This window comes from Drosophila erecta, unplaced genomic scaffold (assembly GCF_003286155.1).
Source record: "Drosophila erecta strain 14021-0224.00,06,07 unplaced genomic scaffold, DereRS2 tig00000055-arrow-pilon, whole genome shotgun sequence".
Lineage (NCBI taxonomy): Eukaryota > Metazoa > Arthropoda > Insecta > Diptera > Drosophilidae > Drosophila > Drosophila erecta.
In genome coordinates this window covers 1656839-1679027 of record NW_020825200.1, presented here as the reverse complement: position 1 = coordinate 1679027, position 22189 = coordinate 1656839, and the positions used below count along the sequence as shown (strand labels likewise).

At 44.6% G+C, this 22189-nt stretch overlaps 3 protein-coding genes across 3 annotated transcripts; 2 read left to right on the top strand and 1 right to left on the bottom strand.

Annotated features, from left to right (window-relative positions):
* Positions 1 to 4359: 4359 nt before the first annotated feature.
* On the bottom strand, positions 4360 to 6077 carry LOC6543081 (odorant receptor 22a). Its single transcript, XM_001968263.3, has 4 exons — positions 5846 to 6077; positions 5143 to 5781; positions 4706 to 5063; positions 4360 to 4644 (listed from the first exon to the last, which is right to left on the bottom strand). The coding sequence occupies exons 1-4, from the start codon at positions 5971 to 5973 to the stop codon at positions 4576 to 4578; spliced, it is 1194 nt and encodes a 397-aa protein (XP_001968299.1). The 5' UTR covers positions 5974 to 6077; the 3' UTR covers positions 4360 to 4575.
* Positions 6078 to 8403: 2326 nt separating this feature from the next.
* Positions 8404 to 9005, top strand: LOC6541699. Its single transcript, XM_001968262.3, has one exon. It carries the CDS (start codon positions 8527 to 8529, stop codon positions 8854 to 8856), a length of 330 nt encoding a protein of 109 aa, XP_001968298.1. The 5' UTR covers positions 8404 to 8526; the 3' UTR covers positions 8857 to 9005.
* A 35-nt stretch (positions 9006 to 9040) lies between these two features.
* On the top strand, positions 9041 to 9792 carry LOC6542501 (thioredoxin domain-containing protein 5 homolog). The gene has a single exon (XM_001968261.2). The coding sequence runs from the start codon at positions 9201 to 9203 to the stop codon at positions 9777 to 9779; it is 579 nt and encodes a 192-aa protein (XP_001968297.1). The 5' UTR covers positions 9041 to 9200; the 3' UTR covers positions 9780 to 9792.
* The last annotated feature ends 12397 nt before the right edge of the window (positions 9793 to 22189 follow it).

Here is a 22189-nt window from a genome sequence, read left to right as displayed (position 1 = left end):
CATTATCTGACACGCCGAGGAACAGTGGAGAAAGCGCGATTTGTGGGACAAAATGTGGTCAACAGGGCGTATGATTAATAGGCGCTGATTAGGTTTTAGGTAATGCGAGCAATGACCAGTGAAAGGCATTACGGACTTTACAAATGAGTGGGAAATCCCTACTCTGCCCCTAAATTAAACATAAATTTATAGCACAACATTTCCTGTACGAGTGCAGCGTAATTTTCGGCTTGGGAAAAGGGGAAATGGCGCACATGTCGCCAAACAAAATCCATCCAAATTCGGGGCCCGAACGGCACATACACTGTGTGTTTCTGTGTGTAACACACACATTGGGTAATGAACATTTATGAGGCAATTTCCTTGGCTGCGAACGCACACAAAGCAGCCAAAGGCAGGACACAGCAGGAAGGACTCGGGCACAACTGACAAACCCACTGGAGGACTGGATGACTGGAGGACATGGCCGCCCACTGTCATCTTGGCGAACAACTTTTTCTGCTCCACTTATGCCCAAACTAATTAAGTGCAGGAAAAAGTTGCCATTGCCTTCCCGCTTACAACTGCCGAGTTGCACTGCCTCGCTCGCAGCTGGGATACTTCGCTTTGTCTGCCCCGATACTGCCAAATGCAGCGAGGACGAAGGATACTCGTGCTGCCAGGGATGCGAAAAGTGAAGCAGTGCACCATGGGCTAGGACCCGCTAAAACAGCGACTGAACTCATTCGATAAACTCATAACAAAGTTGTGAATATCAGAAAGAAAGTGTGATTAATATTTTCTGCAAATAATATTTGTAGTTGTGGAATAACGTGGCATTTCCCATTTGAAATATCTCTTTCTGCTTAGAAAATAATTTGAGATACATTTGTTTTGCATCACCGGAGATGCGCAGCCCGCCAGCGGTGCACGTTTGGCAACTTGCCACCATTTTAGACACTGCGTTCTCCCAAGAAAGCCGGATGAGAGGCGGTGGAACCGCGGCATTAAGCACATTCTTCTTATTCCTAGAGCCGCCGTACTGTGCATTTCCATTGCCGGCCAAATATTTAGCAGCCGCTCCACTTTTGCGCTGATAGCCCATTCGAGCGTCATAATAACGAAGATAAATGTTGCAAAAGTTTGCTCACAACACGCCCCATGACGAGGCGCCCCATCTTCTATTTCGCCTGCAGCTGCGATTTCTCGGTTGCATTGTGTGCAGTTGCATACTTTTCGGCTGGTGTCTCTGGCGAATATTTTGCAAAGACAAAGGCAGTGTGCGTAAACCAAAGTTGGAACTTTACGGATGTGGTGTATTGCAGGGCATCGGACCACTGGGAATGCTTTGGCTAAAAGGGGCAAGTTGACGTCAGTTGAATGCTTGGCACTCGGGGGCCAACACAAGGGGATAGCTTCCAAATGAGCCAAAAATAACACTAGCATTTGAACATGTTCAGCAAGTGGGACTTGCACTAGCAGATGAGATACAAGATACTAAGATACTTGCTCAAAATGAAATTAATTTCCATGCGGAAAAGTACGAATTCGATCGAAACCATTACTTCGAATCGAAAACTGATTAGCTGGGCACAATTTTGACGTGCTAGCTTTATTCAAACTTTGTATAGCAATTTGGAAGTTTAATGAGAAACTGGTGGGGCAACCAGAAGGGCAACGGCAACGGCAACGGCAACTGCAACGGCGATGACAACAACAACAGCAGTGACGACAGTTTACACTGATGCTCGTTAGTTCTACGCCAAAAACTTTGCCTTTGGCCTTGGCTGGTGCCACGCCCCTCGAAGTCCTCTGCTCGATTCTGGCTAACTGCAATTCACAAATTTCAGAATGGCCATGGGAAATTGGGAGTGGCAAGAGGGAAGGGGAAAGTGAAGGGGAATGGGAATGGGAAGGGAGCTTCGGAGCCGGGAGAGCAGCTTTGTTGGACTTGTTGTCCTGCCATGTCCATGTCGTTCCCGTTCTCGTTCACTTGATTTATGTCCGATGCGTCTGGCAAATGTTTTGGGACATCCCGATCCCCAGCTCCATTCCCAGTCCCATACCGATCCACTCCCACAATTCCCGAGGCTGCAGTCTTTCGACTTGGCTTTAATTAAAAAACTAAAATAGATGAGTGGCCGGGTAATTTGTCTAGATTGAAGCTCTCAAAAGCAATTTGATTACTACTCGTAACAAGCTATAAATTATGGCACAAAAATAAATTAGAGGTCCTTGCGGAAGGAGCGAAAAGGAGCGCTTGTCGCTCTCGTCTGTTTATTTATGTAATTAAGGGCGACTTTTTAAAAAAGTGCAAGGGAAAAGATGGAGTCATCAGGATTTTAAATTGGCTTTCGCTATGCTTTTGGCTCGGTCACAGCTGCTTCAAAATGCGAATACACCTTTAATATTTTCCCATTAATAGGCTAGTACAACTTACAAGTCAAGGAAACAAGCCCGTGGCTTGATTTTTCACCCATCGATAGAGGTAGCTCTATAAAAATAACCCACAGATGCTTTCAATAAGACCAAAAGGCAGGCATTGCAAGCTGAACATGCCACACGTGGCACACATTCACTCAGACATGGCGAACAAAGAAAAGCGAAAGGAGCTGACTTAAGAAAATAGCTCATACGCAGCGTGTGCCGCACGCCTCGAATGCCACAAATGCCGCCTGAATAAAGGATAAGGACTTGCCTGCCGGAAAGAGGTGCAAAGTCAGTGCAGAGGAGGTCATGACTTCCTTTGGCAGCTGCCATGACCTGGCCACTTTCTGGCTGTGCACTTGCTTATTTTCCAATTTGTGCGTTTAGCGTTGTTTATCGGATTACCAGCAATAATAAAGAAATAATACTGCATGGGAAAACATATGGGCGCGCCATGTGATGGATTTACCATTTAATAATTAAAATAGGCAGCTAAAATATGTTGAGTCGTTGCAAGTCATTTGGGAAAAGCCACTGATGTCAACTGAAATTTAGCATTTACATTCACTGTGCTCAAAGCCCGAGTATAGGTTAATATTTACATTTAAATACGTAGAAATGCAATACAAATTAGGGACAACTTGTGCAATATACATTAGCATATCAACATGTTAAGTTCCATTTTCTTCGGGCTGGCTCGAATGGGTTTTCTTGCATATTGCAAGAAACGTACGTAAAACAAACGTACCTGCTCGATTCATAATGTTATTCCGATGAAAGAATTTATTGAATATTTTATGCGAGTTCCGCGAAACACATTTAAGGGCCGCAGATCAAAGGAAGCACATGAGCCACGCAGAATCCTGGCGACCCCGAGGCCACTAAACACTTGATTTGAATATGCGCACCTGATGTCGGCTACCTGCCTCCGCTGATTGAGTTTACCTGGTTTACAGGGCCCGAACTTCCTTCAATCGAATTGGCCGGGCTTGGGCTTGGGTTTGGGTTTAGCAGAAGATGTCGATGCGGTTTTTCGGCTTCGCACTGCTGCCCAAAATCCATCATCGGGGTCCTCAAATGCAAACGCCGTGCGCAGGGAGTGCGATGTAGTACATTGTGCATATATTGGGCTCCTCCTGCAGCTGACTGAAACCACAAATTGCAATTAGCGTCAGCATTTCACCCCATTGACCTCGGCTGGCGCTCTTTTGGCTGGCCCACCATTGATTGATGATGGGCGCTAATTTGTGAACTTTTTCCACCAGATCGACCTTGGAAGGTTTAGCCGCAAAATTTGCATAGTGCAAGAGGTCCAATGCTAAGTAATGGCATTAGTCAAATGATAGATGAGCATCGCAGAACACGGCAGCGAACTGCAAATACGAAACTGCTTAGTGTAGTGCATTTTCAACTATTTTTAATAAGATTAAAAGACACTGTGAGCAGTGATCGCGATGATCTCTTCAAGTGGCTGAAAGCGGCTGAATGTCCTGTAGTGTCCTTGTTAGTTTCAGCTCGTTGCAATAAAGCAGCTCGCAAATTTCGCCTGCAGTTGACCCCTCTGCCCTCTCGCTCTGGCGCTCCCTTGCTGTCCCTCTCTCGCACCATTGTATTAATTTCCTTAGTTACATTTTTTATTCGCGCTTCGCAATTTTTTCGCGCTTTCCTCCTCGTTATATGGTCCCTTTTGCTGTTTTTTGCTGCTTTTATATGTTTTGTGTGTTCTGCTTCGTTACCTTGGCTATAACGCAGATCCTTTGTTGTCTCCTCCCCAAGCCACGCCCCCTTTCGGCCCAACCCGCATCCGCATCCGCCATCCGCATCCGCATCCCATCCCTTTCGAACAATAGCTGTGAAATAATCACTTGCCTGTTTGCACTTTATTAAGTGGACAGCGGCGGGAGAGAGAAAGCACGCCCCGGGCGCCCTCTCGTGCGAAAGAGACAAGTGCACTAGATTTACTGACCAACTTGAAGTCGTTTTATTGTGGAGCTTGTCTCGATTTCTTTTGCGCCAAAGAACTTTCTTTTGCTTTAAGAGAAAGTTCATAAAATTACAATTCCGGCATCCTACTAAAATTACCACGCTAAACTTTTGCAGAAGTTAATTGCACAGTGTTGTGTTATATGTTAAACAGTATTTTGTTGAGTGTAGCTTGCATTTCTCAACCTATTGAAACCTATCGGCCAAGTTAAATTGTTTCATTATAGTAACCACAGAGAAGGCCAGCTTGACCATCTACAATAGAACAGTTAAATTAGTTATATAGTTATTAGTTATGGCCAATATTGGTACCCACAGCCAAATTGGTTTGCATGCAAATGGGAAAAACGCCTCCAGCCGTCAGAGTAATGGGCTGCTGAAGATTGTGAAGGAAGTATACCAAGGTGGACTTGTAGCGACGGTCGGCGGAGGTCCAGTTCGATTGAAAGAGGCAATCGGACATTTCCTGGCAGTCGTCGATGATCATGTTGCACAAATAGCAAAAGGGGAAGGTCTCCATGGACACGTCGAACATGAAGAGGCAGGTGGCGACTCCGGTCCAAAATGTCGAGAAGAACATTAGGTTAATCATTGAGAGACCCAGCACAGTGCCGATCAGGAGGAACTGCACGAAAATGGTGCCCGAAAAGACGGGTCGCAGTGCGTCAACATAGCTGGGGAATACAATAAGGGCATTTCAAAACAAATTGGAAACAAATTGAAGAAGAAATTGTAGCACTTGGGGGAGCTTACTCCAACAGCAATCGATGATCGCGGATGCACTCGGTGAGCTCCGACAAGTACTCCTCCTCGGTCTTCCCTGGCTCCGATCTGAGATTTCTGAGCCGCTTCTTCAGCAGGTTGATGTGGCACTTAGCCATGAGCATGGCGATCAGGGGACACACGTCCGTGCAGAGATCCATGTAGATGGCCTCGGTCATCAGAAAGCATTCGGCGATGCTGGAGATGTAAAATTGCTTTTCGGAGTCGATGAAGGGAAAGTACATGCGCCAGGCATGTCGACGCTGCATCAGAAAGTACGGAAAGTTCATGACCACGAAGGTGGAGTAAAAAATGTGGTACAGAATGTCGAACAGGTTTCCCATGGCCACATAGCGATGCACAGTGGACCTCTCCTCATCGCTGATGCATCTCTTGTCCAGCTGGTCCAGCAACATCTTAGCCTCCTGCCTCTTCCTGAATCCCAGCATGGTGAAGGCGCTCTTGAAGCTGCTGCCGTACATGTTGACTCCGATCTCGAAGGAACTGAGGAACTCACCCGCCGAGAAGGTCTTGAACCGCTGAATGTACTCGATGCTCACCGAGATGGGCAGAAGGATCAGCAACACTACTGTCACGGATGCTGACCACAGCTTGTAGTGCAGATTCCACCTTACGAGAAGCCGTGTTTGTTTCAGTACTTATATACCATGTGAGCTTGGCTCGTTTTCATTACTTTTTGTTTTCTGGCTCGGTCCAGCCAAAGGACCACATCACCCGGTCCAAGTAAATGAAGGCATCTCGGGACTTAACCCGCTCGCTCAGTGGCTTTTCACTGATGTGGGTGAACAACTTGCTTAACATCTCGGCCGCGGCTGCCTTTTGAGTATTTGCTTCAGCTGGTCAAAGGTGCCTTTTATAGGCCGCCACACGGTTGCAAATTGTCTCACATGACTTGGCGTTTTCGCGAACTCAAACTTCGTATTTGCTATAAGTTTTCAAGGAAAATCATATGACATTTTTCCACCAAAAAGAAGCCGTTTTCGTCGACCGCAGGTTACCTTTCACCTGACTGGCATTATGCTCGTTCAAGCCACTTGCCGCGTAAAGCACTACCAAAACTACATTTATTCCCATGTACGGCCTCATTCGACGACACTCGACCAAATGCCCCTTTTCCGCCCAATATCATTGCAGTTCGCCTGGCGTTGCGGTGACCATTGGCGGTGTTAATCAATGCCACCGCGATGGCATGCAACCGAAAAATGATTGCCGCCAAACACAGTATCTGTATTATTAATGAGCTGCATGCCGCAGACTGCACGCCTGCAAATAAGGTGGCTCACATTTAATACATACTCTCCACAATATTTATAAAATATTTTGAAAACGAGCTGAGCTAAGTAGAATTTATAGGTAAAATTCTAGTATATTCTTAATCCGAAAGACCAAGCCAAAGAGCATAAGTGTGAGTGCAGTTTTTATAATGAAAAGTGTGCAGATGACACGAGGTTTTTCTGCGTGCATCGAGTGTCCTGCAAATTGGCATCATTGTTGATTGAGTTGATCGAGAGACCAGCTGCGGGTTCCCCCAACCAAACATCGCCCTTTGGAGCTCTTTGCACAGCACATTGCATTCTCATTACAGCCTTGCTTTTCGGGTGTTTAATTAATTGAAAGCATTTTTGCCAGCGTTTGCGGCCGCTTTCCCTTTTGCCAATTTCATGGAGGGTGTGAAGGGTCGACCGTAATAATATTGACTCATTGGCGTTGAGGACGGACATCCAGACGGACATTTCACAAATGCACACAAAAGGACCTTCGTGAACATGCAAATTAAATGCATTCGCCGGAGACAAGCCGTCCATGTGCCCTAGAATCTTTTGTCGGTTCTGATAATTAATCGAAATATTTTACATTTTGTTTCTGGCCGATGATAGAGAGACGGAATTTAACATTCAATCAGCGTCTGTATGCGCAGTCCAATTAATCGCCCATTTTAAAGTAAAAAAAGCAATTTATTGATTTAATATTCCTAGGCAAATCGTATAGATTTCCATTTTGATCATTCATTTTGTTCCTAATGGGCTTATTTATGGGTGAACGCCTAAGTTCTATCTAGACCGTTGAAAAGTTAGCCCAAGTAAAGGCTACACAGTTTGCAAACTCATCTTTAAATCAACGATTCCTGGAAAATGTACCATATGCAACATATTGGTCTGTTGTCTCATGAGTATACAGACTGATTCGCATTGTTGGTCAGTTGGAGGTAGTTTAACATCTGACGTAAGCCAACCAAACCACAGAATTTGGTACAAAAGCCCCGAAATATACGAGTTATTATAATTATTACTGGTTTTAATTGGCTCCTCCTCGATGACAGCATTTGGATATATTAATAATTTGACTAATTAAAATATGTTCGGTTACAAACAAGCTATATATAACATATATTTAGTGGCATTAATCTGACGCTTGCGAATAAATTGGAAATTGACTTTTGCACAAAATTAAAGCATTTAAAAGTTAGCAATTATGAGTGTAAGTGGGAAAAATCATAATCCTGCGGAAGTCCTGCAAGTAACTATGAGATCATCGCAATCAAAGTGATGCATCTTAACGTTAAACTTGCATTCATATATTTATTTTACCCTTTTTCATGTGAGTGCAACTAATTGAATGAATACAAGTAAATTCTATGCAATATATTCACGTAACCTTTGACCGCACCACATGGGTATGCAGATTTCAGCAGTCGTCAATCCCGCAGGTGAATGCCGTTTATTTTATTTGCGATGGAAGGCCGAAGGACACTGCTAAGCAAAGGCAAAGGAAAAATTGTAAAATACTGAATGAATGCAAAAACATTCACTTTTTTCTGTTTCTTTTACTGGCTGTTTTGCTCTCTTTTCTAGGTCGCAAACTCATTAGAAGTTCTTTATAATCAAGCATGGGTTCCTTACTGATTATGTGGAATTGATTCAGACCTTTGTGCTCTGAAATTATATTTAATTTCGTATACTCGCACTTTCTAGAAACCTTGGCTTGCGCTGTGACACCTTTAGCGGAGTTAGACTGTACGCGGACGTCGCAAAATTTGCGGGCTGAGGAAAATCCAGTTTAATCGCGTGCTCGAAAGAAAACATCTCCTGCAGCTGTCCTGGCAGGTAGCTAAGTCTCTCGTTCTAGCGCCAGCTGCCATTTCCTCGGGATTTCCCCAGAAAATCCTCCAGTGGCAGAGTGTCGGAATTTTCGCAGTAAACAGCAGCCAGCAGCAGGTAGTCGATGGCTGGGCATAAAAACCAGGGCACCCTGACCCGGGCAGCACTGCACTCTGGACACTCAAAGCGAACAGATCTCCGCGCAGCACTCCCAGTAAATACCCAGTAAATCAGTGGGCACATACGCGTATTCCAAATGGCTGAGCTACTCTTTCCACAACTGGAGCGTCCTTTGCCTTCGCTGCCATCGCTGCACTACACCCTGTTTGCCTACAGGGAGGAGTTGCGGCGCCGCGATGCCCCCTTCATGAAGATGTCCACCATCAAGCTGCATCTGACGGATAACCTCATCCTGCAGACGATCAAGAACATACGGCAGTACGACACCATAGAGATTATGAATCTCAACCAGGAGATCAACTTCAAGCGGCGCCTGACCAAGCAAATGAGGAAGGTGCGCAAGCTGGAGAAGCTCGGCCTGCACATCGATCCCCGGAAACTCAACGAGGATGGCCACTGGCACTGAAGCCTGACTAAATGGAACTCCAGAAGCTGAACTTCCCACCCAAACTCCACCGTATTCATACACACTACCAACTATTCTTACATACTCTGAGCATGTGAAGTTAGATCGTAAGCAAAGTCTCCTCAAGTTTCTAAAACTCCATAAGCCGCACTAACCATTCTAAGACTATCAGTTTTGAAAAGAAATAAAAGCAAAATTAGAATTAGTTGAGTTACGCACTGAGTTACTGCCAAAACTGATTTCAGCTGGGAGCTAGCCATCTAAGTGTGAACTGCTTTAGAAGTCACATTCAGATCAGACAAAGTTTGTTAGGTCGCAACAAACTCTGTACAAATTGCCGAAAAATGTCTACATTTTGGGGTACTCATATACTATTTTCACTGCTGATCTGGAGCGCTCTGTCGGATAAGTCCTCATCCGAACGATCTGGCGAAGTGACCACCATTGCAAATTGGAGTATAAAGGCCAGATCCGTGGACCAGTGCACTCCTGGCAAGGTACATGTGCTGACAGCAGACAACTTCCTTGAAACCACTGAGGATGGGACGTTCTTCGTAAAGTTCTATGAGCCAAACTGTATGGGCTGCCACGACTTCGAACCTATCTGGACTGACGTGGCGCAATCTTTTAAGTCCAGGGCAAACATTTGTTTTGCTGAGCTCAACTGCAAGTTGGCAAGAACAATTTGCAAGGATTATGAGCTTCGGTTCGAACCCAACCTAATATGGCTTGAAAATGGAGAGGAAATTCAGCAGTACGACGGGGACTTGACTTCCCCAGGCATTAAAATATTCATTTGGGAAATGATTAGGCTGAATGAAACCAGAAAATCCGCTGCCGAAAGGCCATATTTTCACACCAAGCCAATTATCCTTTTGGGTTGGTTCCTCCTTGCCGGGGGTGTGACTTCGTATCTTAAATAAATATCTCGCTAAATTGTACATTTAAACATTTAAATAGCTGTTCTGTTGTTCTCATTTGCGTACGAGCACACCTCTCATAATTATTTTAAAGAACTTTTGGCAACCAAACGCGCATTTCATGCGGGCAGCACACATGTGGGTGGTTAAAACTGAAACCCCCAAAACAAGAACTCATTTGCCGAATGCTGTGGCCGCCATAAAAAGTTTCCCAACTGCAGCTACGAGCCACATGAAAAATGCCTGGAAAAGCGTAAATTTTGTTCTCAGCAGTAAGTTGCACTTATACCCTGTAGTCCTCAAGTGCGGAGTACCAACTTCAGAAGCTCAGTCCTGGTTTTTGGTTAATATGGCATTTAAAAGGCATAACTTTCTCCTTCAGGAATATGCCTGCTTCAGTATATGTACACTCAGCCAGAAGATAGTGTGTTTCTCAGATTACTGTGTACGGGGTAGCGAATAGGCGGGACGTTCTGAGCGTAAGAACAGCGTAAGCATGCAAATTTGCGTGTGTTGTGTGGGCGTGTTTCAGTAATTTAGTGCGCCATTTAAAATGTCGGTCCTTTGGGCGTGGTTTGTTGTCCTTAACAACGGGGAGGGGATCTTAAGATAGAGCATGTTAACTTGCAAAAACATTGCATACTTGCAAGGGCTTTTGCGCCTTTGGGTTTTAAAAAATATCTAAAAAACCCAAATATAGGTAAACGACTCAACACCTCGTGCTTGTGTAAGCCAAATCTGAACTGAACGTCGTTGAACTAAAGAAAAACTAAATAAAACTGAAGAATGCCGCTGTGTATTTTGATACTCTTGAGAGGAATTTTTGTTAGAAATTGCATTTGAAGTACGAAGGACTAACAACAAATAAGTAACAAGACAAAAAGACAGAAAACGCCGAGGAATGCACTAAAAGTGGAAACGGAAGGCAGGCAAAAGAAAATATTAATCCGAAGCAGCACCAAACAGAGGAAAAACTTCTCGCCGTCCGCAAAAGTTTTCCTCTTCTGGGAAGTTTTTATTTTTTGGCTCGAAAGTTTCGGTTGCCACTCGAGCCAAATAGCTCAATGGCTGGAATGCAACTCTGTGCGAGTGTCAAAGTGCAGACGATGCTGACAGTCACTCACAAAAGTACATCCACACACCCACCCACACGTGAGGCCTGCATTGTGAGGCACTGTGGTTGCACAGTGTTAAGTACCGGGAAAAGTTTGGCATTCGACTTGCTATTTACTGGCGGGAAGGCAGAACAATCAGCAGTGTTTTCCGGTGGCTGGGTGGAAGCAAAAATGGTACTTTGATTCTGTTACACAGAAATATTTGGTGGGTCGGGTTAAAGAACCCAAAATGTTTAGCATTGCTACATGTATCGATGCATTAGGAATTAGCGATAGTTCTTGGAAATATTTCAATTTCGAATCCAACGGATACACCTGACTAGAGGCCTTTCATCCGTACTCCATCAACACACATCAAATTCCAGCCACATGCCATCCTTCAGCCCGCTGGCATGGACATTTATTCCCAAGCCACTGTGGCAACCATACACAGAATCGCAAAATATTTTGTCCTGCAGACAAAGGAATCCCGAGGAAAGGAGACGATGAACCGACAAGAAAAGGCCAAGCCCCAAAAGAGCAAAAATGCCGGTCGATCCAGAGCGTACTCCACCACCCACTTCACCCACTTTACCAACTTCACCCACTTGGCCGCTGAAAAGCCAGATAAAATATGCACAAAAGAAATGGAATGAAGTGTAGCGAAACTAGTCGTGACACAATTTCTTATGCAAATTGCAAAGTCATAGGGAAAATATCAAATATCCCGGCCAAATGAAAATGGTCAATTCATAAAATTCCTACGCCAATAACATTATCGGCTCGTAAGAGTGGGCAGCTAAAAAATGCTGCAAAATAAAAGGTTATACCCGTCTAGCCTTACATTTCGGGAAAATGTCGCACACCCACTTCAAATAGAGACATGAACCATTTGGCCAACAGATAAATGGGGCACTCGCACCGGGGATGTGCTTCAAACCCAGCTCGTAATGTGTGTTGGCCAAAACGAGCATAAAACGAAGCCCGATACAATCCCAATTGAATCAATTGAATTGAATCGGCAACCAAAGGTTTGGGTTTATCGATGTGCGGAAATCGGAAAGAGGGGAAATGTTTTCTTACTTTGTAGCAACACCTAGCAATCGAGCAATGTCGGGTATGCTACAGCAACACATATTCGAAGATTTTGCCAATTTATATTACTATTAGTATTTCAGCTATACAATACAATTCGGAGAAGTTCCTCTGTTATTATTCGACCCGAATAAATTTGCAAGACATACATTTTGAGATACAGGGCACACACCCATCGATCCTTCTGGCCACTGACCAATATATTTGTGTTTTTTCTGGAGCAACCCTTTCGGCGAAACCCGCAAACGGGGCCACCAACAAGAGGAAAATAAAAGTAAATTGATGTGCTCAACTGCTGGAGAAGAAAGCAGAAACGTGTGTCACATGGAGTAGTTTCCGCAATTTTAGTGGCCGCTGTTGCTTCAGCCATTTGCCCAATGATGCAATGCGGTAGCTGGGAACTTATGATTCGATCCTGAAGGTCTGTTGAAACTGTGGCTCACTTAAAGTTTAACTTACTTCCTGCAGACGGGCCAACTATCTGAATCACATCCTAACTTTTGGCTTTAGTGAGTTGGCTGCACATCCGCGAAACCCTGCTGCAATTTTACCATAGAGACAAGCGAACCGAGCATCTGCAAAACTTTTGCAATCGAAATCAGAGTCAAAGAACTGGCAAAAAGAACTCTTCTGCGCCGAGCTGAGTTCAGTTAAAGATGCGACTTCTCATCAGTATTTAAACGCGATGAATACTTCGCATTACTTATTGATTGGCTGGTATTGTACACTTAATGCGTATGTCAGTCAAATTTCCCCGGGAGCCGTGTACTTAACATATCTATAACGCCATCAAAGCAACTTCCTTTTGCGGAGCAAAGAAGTACACGAAAATGATTAGCAAACAAGAAAAATCACTCAGGATGTCGCTGATATGGCGGCACTCACTCCACATTTGATATTTTATTCTCGTAGGCAAGTTGGCAGCTCAGTAAATGATATGTTGTATTAAGTGGAACGTTGTGAGTTGTAGAGAATTTCCATTTGGGCGCAGTCACTTGATTTGGCATTCACATGCTCCAGAAATATTTCCCTCAATTAGCTTTTTCCAGGCAAGTGTTGCGGCTGAAACTCCGTTAATTAATGAGAAATGTTTCATTTTCGAAATGGTTCAACTTTAAAATACTTGCAGCCCATATCGGTATCATGTGTAACATCCTGGGAGAAACTAAAAAAGTGCAGGGGCATGGGAAATGGGAAATGGGTTCAAATCATGACGTATACGTACAACAAGTTGCCTCAACTTTTCATTACAAAAGCCAGTGCTGCAGCCGCAGTCTGTTCACATTACTGTGCCACGAAAAATGCGAAGGCGCCCGGGAAATGGAATGGCAGTGCTGGGAATGGCAAGGAGGAGCAGAGGAGGAGCAGAGGAGCAGAAGGAGCAGGTCCTGAAAGGAACAGGACTCCTGGCTGATGGCCCGGAACGATGCTTTGATGGCTCTGGCCACATGCAGCTGCAAAATAGGAATAGCTGCAGCCAAACAGTTGAAAACTAATGAACTACTCGTTCTGGTTTGCTGCTCTAACAAAAATAAACGGCAAAAAACATGAAACAGTAAAATAAATATGAAAAAAAAAACTGAAAAACGTTGACAAAATGGCAAAAAGTTGGCATTCTGCTTCCTTGGTGTCCTGCGTCCTGCGTCCTGCGCCATAAGTATTCCATGTAAATATGAGAAATATGAATTTAAATGCTGGAGCGAAGGAGACAAAGAAGTGGCAAAATGGGCTCCCAACTTCCCTGTGCCCTTTTCAATACCATAAAACATTCGGCATTAAGTGCCACAAGTGAAGGTAAGTCATGTGAAATCATGTTGCTTACAGCCATGAATGTAAACTTTGTTTAATGAAAATAAAGCTGGCCTTCAATGATGTGCGCACAATAATACTTGCAGAGAAACATGTGTATTTCAATTGAGTTTGCTTGGCAGACATCGAAGTGTCTCCCTTAGCTGCTCAATTTGGTGTACCACTTCATAACCAGAAGATTACCTGCATTTGTCCTTCCCCCCATGTGTCCTTGAAGTGCTTTTTGACTTGTCGTTTAACGGACTCCATGCTTGATTATTTTATATTTTATTATTATTTTTTAATAAACAAGCAGTCACTGAGTTCTCCGCAGATTTGGCTTCCTATAGTTGAGTGCACTTGGGGGCAGAGTCTGGGGCCCTCCACTCGCTCCGCTCTTGAGTTGGTTACCTATTCACTTCAGAAGGTATTCGGTCCATTCCATTCAAAACAAAACAAAGCTAAAAAACATAAAATAAAAAGGAAAACGTTCTCGTTCATTCATGCTCATTATCCTGTAGATTATTCGGTACTTTACAGCGCTCAATGCGATAATAACGATGTTGTGCTGCGCGCCAAGGACATCGATGCACTGCGAGAATCAGAATCAGAATCAGAATAGAAAAGAAGCATAGCTTTCAAAATGCATTTTAATCGTATCGTTACGATACCAATAATTTAATAATTCCTCGTATTGCTAGGTTTTCAAACATACTATCTGGCTATTTGAGTTCGGCTATCCAAGAAGTTTCTAGGTGTATCTGTCTAGTTTTGAGGCTGCTCGATTTCGAAGCACGGCCAAGTTAATGCAGTTTTGGCCTCGTCCTTGGACCAACCGCTCCCAGCTGTCCTGTCTCTTTGCTCATTGATGACGATGACGACGATGATGATGCACTTGATATTTGCCGTATGAATGCGAGTTTGGGGTTTGGCGGGTGGGTAAAACGCAGAAATCTCTTTGCCATTTAAAGCAGATTAAGGCTTTGGCCCCTTGGTCCGTATATATTTCGGACTCTTTGCGGGATTTGGAGCAGCTGGGACCGGGTCCTGGCGGTGGACACTCAAGAGTCCTGGCTTTTGTTGTCGCTAGCTCCCGACTTTCACTGCACATTGTGTTTCGGGGCTGTCGTTTCGGCTTTTGTGGATTACGTGGCATTTACTGGGTGGCAAGTTCCTTCACTTCCCTTTACTCAGCTCATCCGCCACCCACCACCCACCACCCACCTCTTCCACCCACTTTCAGACTCAGTTAATTTCTGCCCATTTAAATGTTAAATATATTGTGCGGATTTATTTAGAGCACTGTACAAAACAAAAGCGAGCTCGTGGCGAAAATGTACGGGTATATTCGAATATTTGTATTGTTGATCAAATTATAACTTTATTTTATGGAATGTGTATACAACCTAAGGTCCATCATTCGATTCAGTAACGATGAAACTGAGAATGTATCGAATGTATCTTTGATACTTGATAGGCTAAGGTACATAGATTTTTTTCGGTGCAGTGAAGCCAGCTACTTTTTGGGTCCGCGGATGCATGAGTACGCGTACTCGCTGCTCGCTGGACACCTAAGCTCGTCAGGCATCCTCGGCTCACCTGAATCCCTTGGCCCTAAACCTATGCCCTGCCGTTGGGTGCGCGACCACGCCCCTCCACCGCCGCCCTAATGGACCTGCTGGCTGTCAAGCTGTTGTCATCATCACCGCTAATCCCGCACTTGAGTGGCAAATGCCGAGCCTTCGTATGCAGGGCGGCCCTGGGCGAAAATGATGATGATGTCCGGCTTAGGTAATGGCAATTTAATAAGCCCCAAATGCTCCTGTCGCCTCGGGCGCTGCGTTTTGCACTCAGCCATCGGCGATTAGGGATATTCCATGTCAGCGGAGATGGTGCCGGAGTCGGGGTCACCAGCGTGGATGAAGTTTTCGGGCTGAGCCGAGGGATTGGTCCCACTTTTCGGCGGTCACTTTGAAAATCTGGCTCATCCAGGCTATTGGCTAGAAGGCAGTTGGCCTCAAAGCAGTATTAGTATTTAATAGTCCTCGAAACATTGCTTTGGACACCTAAAAACCTTACTACATATCGGTTACTTTCCATTCAGCTGCCAGTTTCTTGCTGGCAAATCCTTTTCGACTGTCCGCTTTATCATTGGCCTCACCTGTTTCACAGGTATTTCCGAACATATTTCACCTGGAGCATCTGTGCGCCGAAAAACTTGACCGGCAGTGCCGGTCTAAGGACAATTACAACACGCAGGACGCGTTTTGCATGCAGGAATAAAACAGGATTCTCGCCCCGGACAAAAAAGGCCAATTCACAGGGTCGACAAGCGGAAAATTGACAAACGTTCTGGGCCCAGAATGCATTCAACATATACCAACGTACCAGCTGGCAAACAAAGCCAGGTCCTTTCGGGAGGATTCCGGGTTCTGGACTCCACGAGGCAAAGAAACTGGGACAGCAGCCATGATTGTTGCCCTACGCTGCTTGAGCCTGTTGACGATTGTTAGTGAGACATTGACTAAGTGTCCGGACGGAGGACAAGGTGCTGAGGAGAGGGGCAGGAGGAGGCGACGGGGGTTTTGGCATCCAGATTGGACGGACAGCTTAATGACATTCAAAGTGTCGAGTGGACGACGACTGGCCAACAGAAGCGACCATCGCACAGATTGCATCACTGCGAGAAAAGACTGCCGCCTGCACGTGCGGTAAATTCAAAATTGTAATCCACTATCCACCTGCTTTGCCTCAATATAATATTAATATTAACTGAGTCCCTAGTGCAGCTAGAATGTAGTTCATTGTCGCCTTTTTTCTGCCAGTGCACTCAAAGTGCGTCCCACAGCCTTTCGATTCCCTCGTTGAACTCCTTCAGGCGGTGTCAGAGTGCATTCTTGTTGACTTACTGACACTTTGGAGCCTGGCAGAGGAGGGAACGGGCGACTGGCTGCTCGGGAAATTAGTGCCACAAAAGGGTTGTCCAGAGGTCAGAGGTCGGCAGGGCAGGAAGTGCTCATTATTCAGCTCATTTGCATGCATTTCGTTGCAGGACACACATTTGTCCACTCTGGTTGCTCTTTACTCATGTTTTTCCCATTTGCCACTTCCCTTCGTAATTTCTTGCGTACTTTTATCTCCCATTGTTGCATGTATCTCCTGGCTGAGGTGCATGATGGGTTGGAGCTGGGAAATACCCTATACTTTAGCTGGAAACTAAGATTATAATTTCAATGAAATGGTACTCCTATTATTTTGCAATCCCGAATTTAAGTTTGCGTTCCGCTCGCCCCGACCAAGTGACAGTTTCAATTATTTGCAGCAGTATCCTTCTGTCAGCAATCATTCCACGCCTTGCAGTCCCAATCTGTGTTTCGTAATCCCCCTAACAAATACCTGATACCCGAGTAATACACAGTAAAACACACGCAGCAAACAGGCAGGGACTTAGCAGCTTGATCTCTGGTCAGTGCATTCAGCTTGCAGGACAATGCCAAAAACAGGAGGACATCTGGCCAGTTCTGGCAAGGTCCTCCTGTCCCGCTGCTCCGTCTTTTGTGTCCTGGCCCGTGTAATCGCATTTGGTCGGCTCCTCGGACCCAAAAGTCGGAGACGAATGCCATTGGTGAGCAGGAACCGGTTTTAAATAGATTTCGCCTGGCCAAAAAACAATGCAGATTCAGATTCAGATGGAGATGGAGATGAGCTCCGAGGATGGTTGCGAAATGAAGTGCCTGTGCCTTGTGTCTTCAGGTGCAGGATCTTTCAGAGTGCGCACACAACTTTTAGCTTTCAGTGTTCCTCACTGGCTTTGTAATTAAATTGTCAATTGGATGGCACGCTTTGTTGATCGCAAATGGAATTCATGTAAATAAAAGTTAATCGTTGGCAGTGCAATTTAAATGAAATATCGACGACGTTTGAAGATTTAAGTTTACGTTTCCAGCAGGAATTTATAATTTACTTCGTCGAACTGATTGAATTAATGGGCAAAACATTAGCAATAATGCGGCCCAAATCGATTGTAGTAGCCTTAATAAATCCGAAATGCTCATTAAGTTTCTTGCCAACTGGCCAGTGGAGGCCACTTGAATTGCCAATTGAAATCTGCACTCAATCGAAGGACCCAAGTCCTCCTAATGAGCACAATCCGAGGTCCTGGGCGGGAAGCCCAGGCGAGCCTAATTGCATTTAAATTGCCACTCGTGTTATGTTAACAAATAATTAGAGTTGCCCACTGGGCACCGAAGGCGGACTGAGCCGGCCCGAAGGGGCGTGGCGCTCCGACTGCTGCCATTTAGCCCAAGACAAGGACGCACTGCACACACGCACGTCCTGCAGATAGAGGTCCTGTCAGCCGGACAGACGGCGGCCAGCCTCATTTGCATAAACTGCACCACTCGAGGCCAACTGCGGAGAAGCTGGAGAAGCAGCAGCGGATTAAAGTGCTAAGTATACGCGGGAATGCAGCTCACCAGGACTAAAGTCAACGCCTGCGAAAATCCGCTTAAGTAATTAAATAACACGTATAAAGCTAAAGGGATGGTCCCTTTTTAGGCAATGGAAATACAATGTTCGCCCTTTAAGCTGCATAAATCAATTTGTATTTAAAAAGTAAAAAAGTAAATATTATGGCTTTATTTTCAACTGTTAACTTTTCTGCCTGCCCAGCAGCAGCCATAAAAAATTCATTCAAATTCAATAAAATGCTGCAATTTGCCAGACGAGTCAAAGTTGCTGTAATGCACACAAATTAATTATTAGCAGCAAACAAAAACAATGGTAATCACATCAGGCCCAGCAGGAATTTCGAATAGGAAGCGGAAGTGACTGCTGCATGCGGAGTGGAATGTGTTAAAATCTCCAAAGATTAAATTGGTTTCGCAACGAAGACAAGTTCGATCATAATGCTAAGGGAAATAATGACGATGCTGCTGCGGGTGGAAAGGTGCAGGTCATCAATATCCTGTCAAGCGCAACAAGGAAAATTTTCACAGGCTCTTGGCAGAGCACTGTGGGCTCCAGAATGTGTCAATTTAGTGTGCGAAAATAGTTTATGTAATTGTAACCTTTCCTAAAAGAACTATAAGTCGGACATATACTATAATTAAAATTTTGCAGCTTAAGAAAATACTTTTAGGTATCCAAAACAACCACTGTGCGTGTGTGTGGGTGTGCGGATAGTTCAATGAAGTATTTCCCCGATCCCGATCCGAGCCCGCTGCCGTGAAAAACCGAGCGGCATGCAACGAAGCATGCGAAAATTTGGCTAATACGGAATGCAGGCTAAGAAATTCAAAGTGCATAGATTAAAGCGCAATGAAATCGGGCCAGGGCAATGTGAGGAGCGCGCTCGGCGCAAACTGTAGGGATACCTTCCTCCTGGGACCCCGGAAAACCCCATCCTGCACCTTTCGGAGGGGCAAAGCAAACTTAATGCAATCAAGCTTAATGCAGCGCAACGGCTGCCAGACGACGTCTCGGAAGGGAGGGCGGGAAAAGTCGGGGAAACTGAGGCAAAGTGAATCCTTTGGGCATACCTGCGGTGAATTTTTAAGCAATTTACATAATAATTATCGAGCCAGCGCCGCCGAGTGGAGGAAAGCGCAGGAAAAGCCAGCCAAATAGGGCTTCCGCCCGCAATTATCGAACAAAACTTTGGGCCCAACTGGAAACTGGGCTTTGTTTGTGGCTTAGCCTAGCCATAAATTGAAATTAAATATTCAATAACTGGAGAATCGGTCGCTGGCACACACTACGTGGTTCAGCTGGCTGCTTCCAGAAATCTAATTATCATAGATACATTCCCAGCTTGAACGTAAACTATAAATAGTTTAATGATTCATTTTCCCTGATTTATTTCCATTTGGAAAGTTGTCAAGTTGTCGCACCGAAATCAATTTCAAGCCACTTGAAATGTTGCCAAGACGTCAGTTCTTAGTTCCCAGTTATCGGCAGTAGCGAAAAGCAGCGCAACTTTAAGTCAATCAGGAAAAACAATTTTGGAAATTTGCTCGCAACAATCGGAGCGCCACGAAGGATTTTGAAAAATATTTGACATTTACATCGTGCGCAACGCGCGAAAAAGGACACTGTTGCTGGGAAAACTCATCGAAGGAAAAGCGGGAGGACGTTGAGCGCTTGTTTAACTTAAATTGCTTTGCTCTGGCGTTGGAGAGATGGCGAAACAAAAGGCAACAACTGCAACTTTGCTCAATGCGCTTCCGTTTCCGCTACCCAGAATCCTTTGCCCCTGCCCGTTTTCCCGGCCAGTTTTTCCCCCGCTTTCGCGAAAACTCCTTGGCACAGCCAAAGTTTGGCATTGTTGTCTTTGGCTGTTGCTTGTGGCAATCACTTTCATTCGTTTTCCCCCAGAAAAACCGCCAAACACTTCCGCTCTCCACACCCCGCGCACTGCTCCCAATCATCAACCTTTGGGCCATGTCTTTGTGGCGAAGTTTAAGTATAAAATTTAGTTTCTTTTGGCTTGGAAAATGCATTTTCCAGCGTCAGCTTGATTTACCCCGTGGAATTGCATACGTTTTTTGATTGAGCAATTAGGGCAGCACAACACCGAAATTCTCGGTGGGTTCGTTGGATTGTTGGCTGGTTGGTTGGTTGGTTGGTTGGAGGATTCAATGGTGGGGTCCTGCGGTCTGATTGCTTTTCAAAGTGTCAGCCACACCAGAAACTATTCCATTTTCATAATTTGACAGCCGTTGCGGGACAGATATGGCTTTGCATTTCGGTGATGGCAGGACCACAGCCGTGATTAGTTCTGTCCAGCTGGTATTCGAAATCCGATTCGGTCGGAAAATATGAAATTGCAAAACATTATTCACGTGGCTATCGAATTTGAGTTGGCAGCCACAATTTGAGTGCATTCTTTAAAGATTCTGCATTTATTCAGACTATTAACAGGATTAATCCTTGAAGAGATATACAAATTGTATTTCATGTAATATCAATATTCTCGTACGTAAGTACTTCATTTAAATTGCACATACCAGCTTAGCAATCCAGTGAAAAGTAATTATAAAAAACTCTCTGCAACCGATGACATTTAAAGCCAAAAGCTTAATTGCAACTGCCAATCGCCTGTGTCCCCCGATCGGCAGGACTTCTTTCCCTGATTTTCCCCTGCAGCCACAACAATTTTGCCACTTTGGCTTATCACACGTTGGCGTTGTCCTTGTGCTCCTGCCAATGTCCTAGCCGCAGGGGGAAGGAAAATAAAGCGTAAGCGAAAAACAAACAAAATGCAACTTGCAATGAAAATGAAACCACAAAAGGGGCGTGGCAACGGGCGGGCAAGGAGAAAATGTAAGCCATTTGCGCGTTAACTGTTAATTCAAAGGGCCAAAGAAGACACCATGGTAACTCGAAAATTATTTATTCCTAACCACCTATTTTATGCATATAAATAACTTACATTTGTCTCCATGAGTACTAGGTAATATACGGTAGTTCCAGCATTAGATTCATTAATTACTTGATAGGAATTCGAGAAGTGAACCCAACTAAATACTATTTCGCTGCCGTCGTGATGTTCGAGAGTCCACTGTAGCTGCAAAGTTGGTAGGGACAAGTTGGAATAATAAAAGCCGGGGAGGCAACACGTGCCGGAGTGGGGCTAATAACAAAGCGCCAGTGCCAACACAACACATTTGCACATCAAATTAGATTTAATTTCGAAAACAGCAAAAAATGTCTCTTTTTAGCGACGGCAGCCAAAAAGAGCAACAAAAATGGCATTAGCAAAAAGAGAGCTCAGCACACGAAACCGAGTCAACACGCAGGAGCAACAAAAACCGAGAAAAATGTGACAACCAACAGACAAAAAGTCGTAAAGATGCCAAAAACATACAGGAAATGGAGTCACGTGTCCTTTACGTTTAAATTACTCCGCAGGGAACACTCACAATCACACATGCACGCACACACATGCACGCGCGAATGCAAGTGAGGCCTTATAGGAAGTCCTTCGAAATACACTTATCCGTGCAGGGATCCCTCGCGGACTTCTAGAATGGCTAAAGGATAATATTGATGTTTTCAAAACGTTTGAATTTGGCGCTTACTGTGCACTACAGTACTGCATACTTTCGGGCTGTAAGCGTTTTGCAGCACTGTCACTGTTGTGTTACAGCTCAGCAACAGCTCTGTTATGTTATTATTCCGCCAAAATTTAAATTCTGTACTAAATTTGTGAATATCACTTACAATTTAAGAAATAGACTCAATGTAAAAGTTTCCAGTATCGTGGTTGCTTGGCAAATGTGATTTAATTCATACACTTAGCCCGTTATATATGCGCCCAAATTAATAAACCTCTACCCAATAGTTCATATCTCATTTGGTTTTATTGCTCATAGTTTTACGGGGATTTCCCGTCATATATTTCTTAGTTGACCACAGCACAGCGGAAGGCCCTCG

Bases quoted from the DNA above. Each gene is read 5' to 3' on its own strand.
- LOC6541699 (XM_001968262.3), top strand. From the start codon at position 8,527: ATGGCTGAGCTACTCTTTCCACAACTGGAGCGTCCTTTGCCTTCGCTG.
- LOC6542501 (XM_001968261.2), top strand. From the start codon at position 9,201: ATGTCTACATTTTGGGGTACTCATATACTATTTTCACTGCTGATCTGG.
- LOC6543081 (XM_001968263.3), bottom strand. From the start codon at position 5,973: ATGTTAAGCAAGTTGTTCACCCACATCAGTGAAAAGCCACTGAGCGAG. The intron at 5,064-5,142 runs GTAAGCTCCCCC...TGTATTCCCCAG, and splicing joins GATCATCGATTGCTGTTGGA to CTATGTTGACGCACTGCGAC. The intron at 4,645-4,705 runs GTGGGTACCAAT...GTTCTATTGTAG, and splicing joins GCATGCAAACCAATTTGGCT to ATGGTCAAGCTGGCCTTCTC.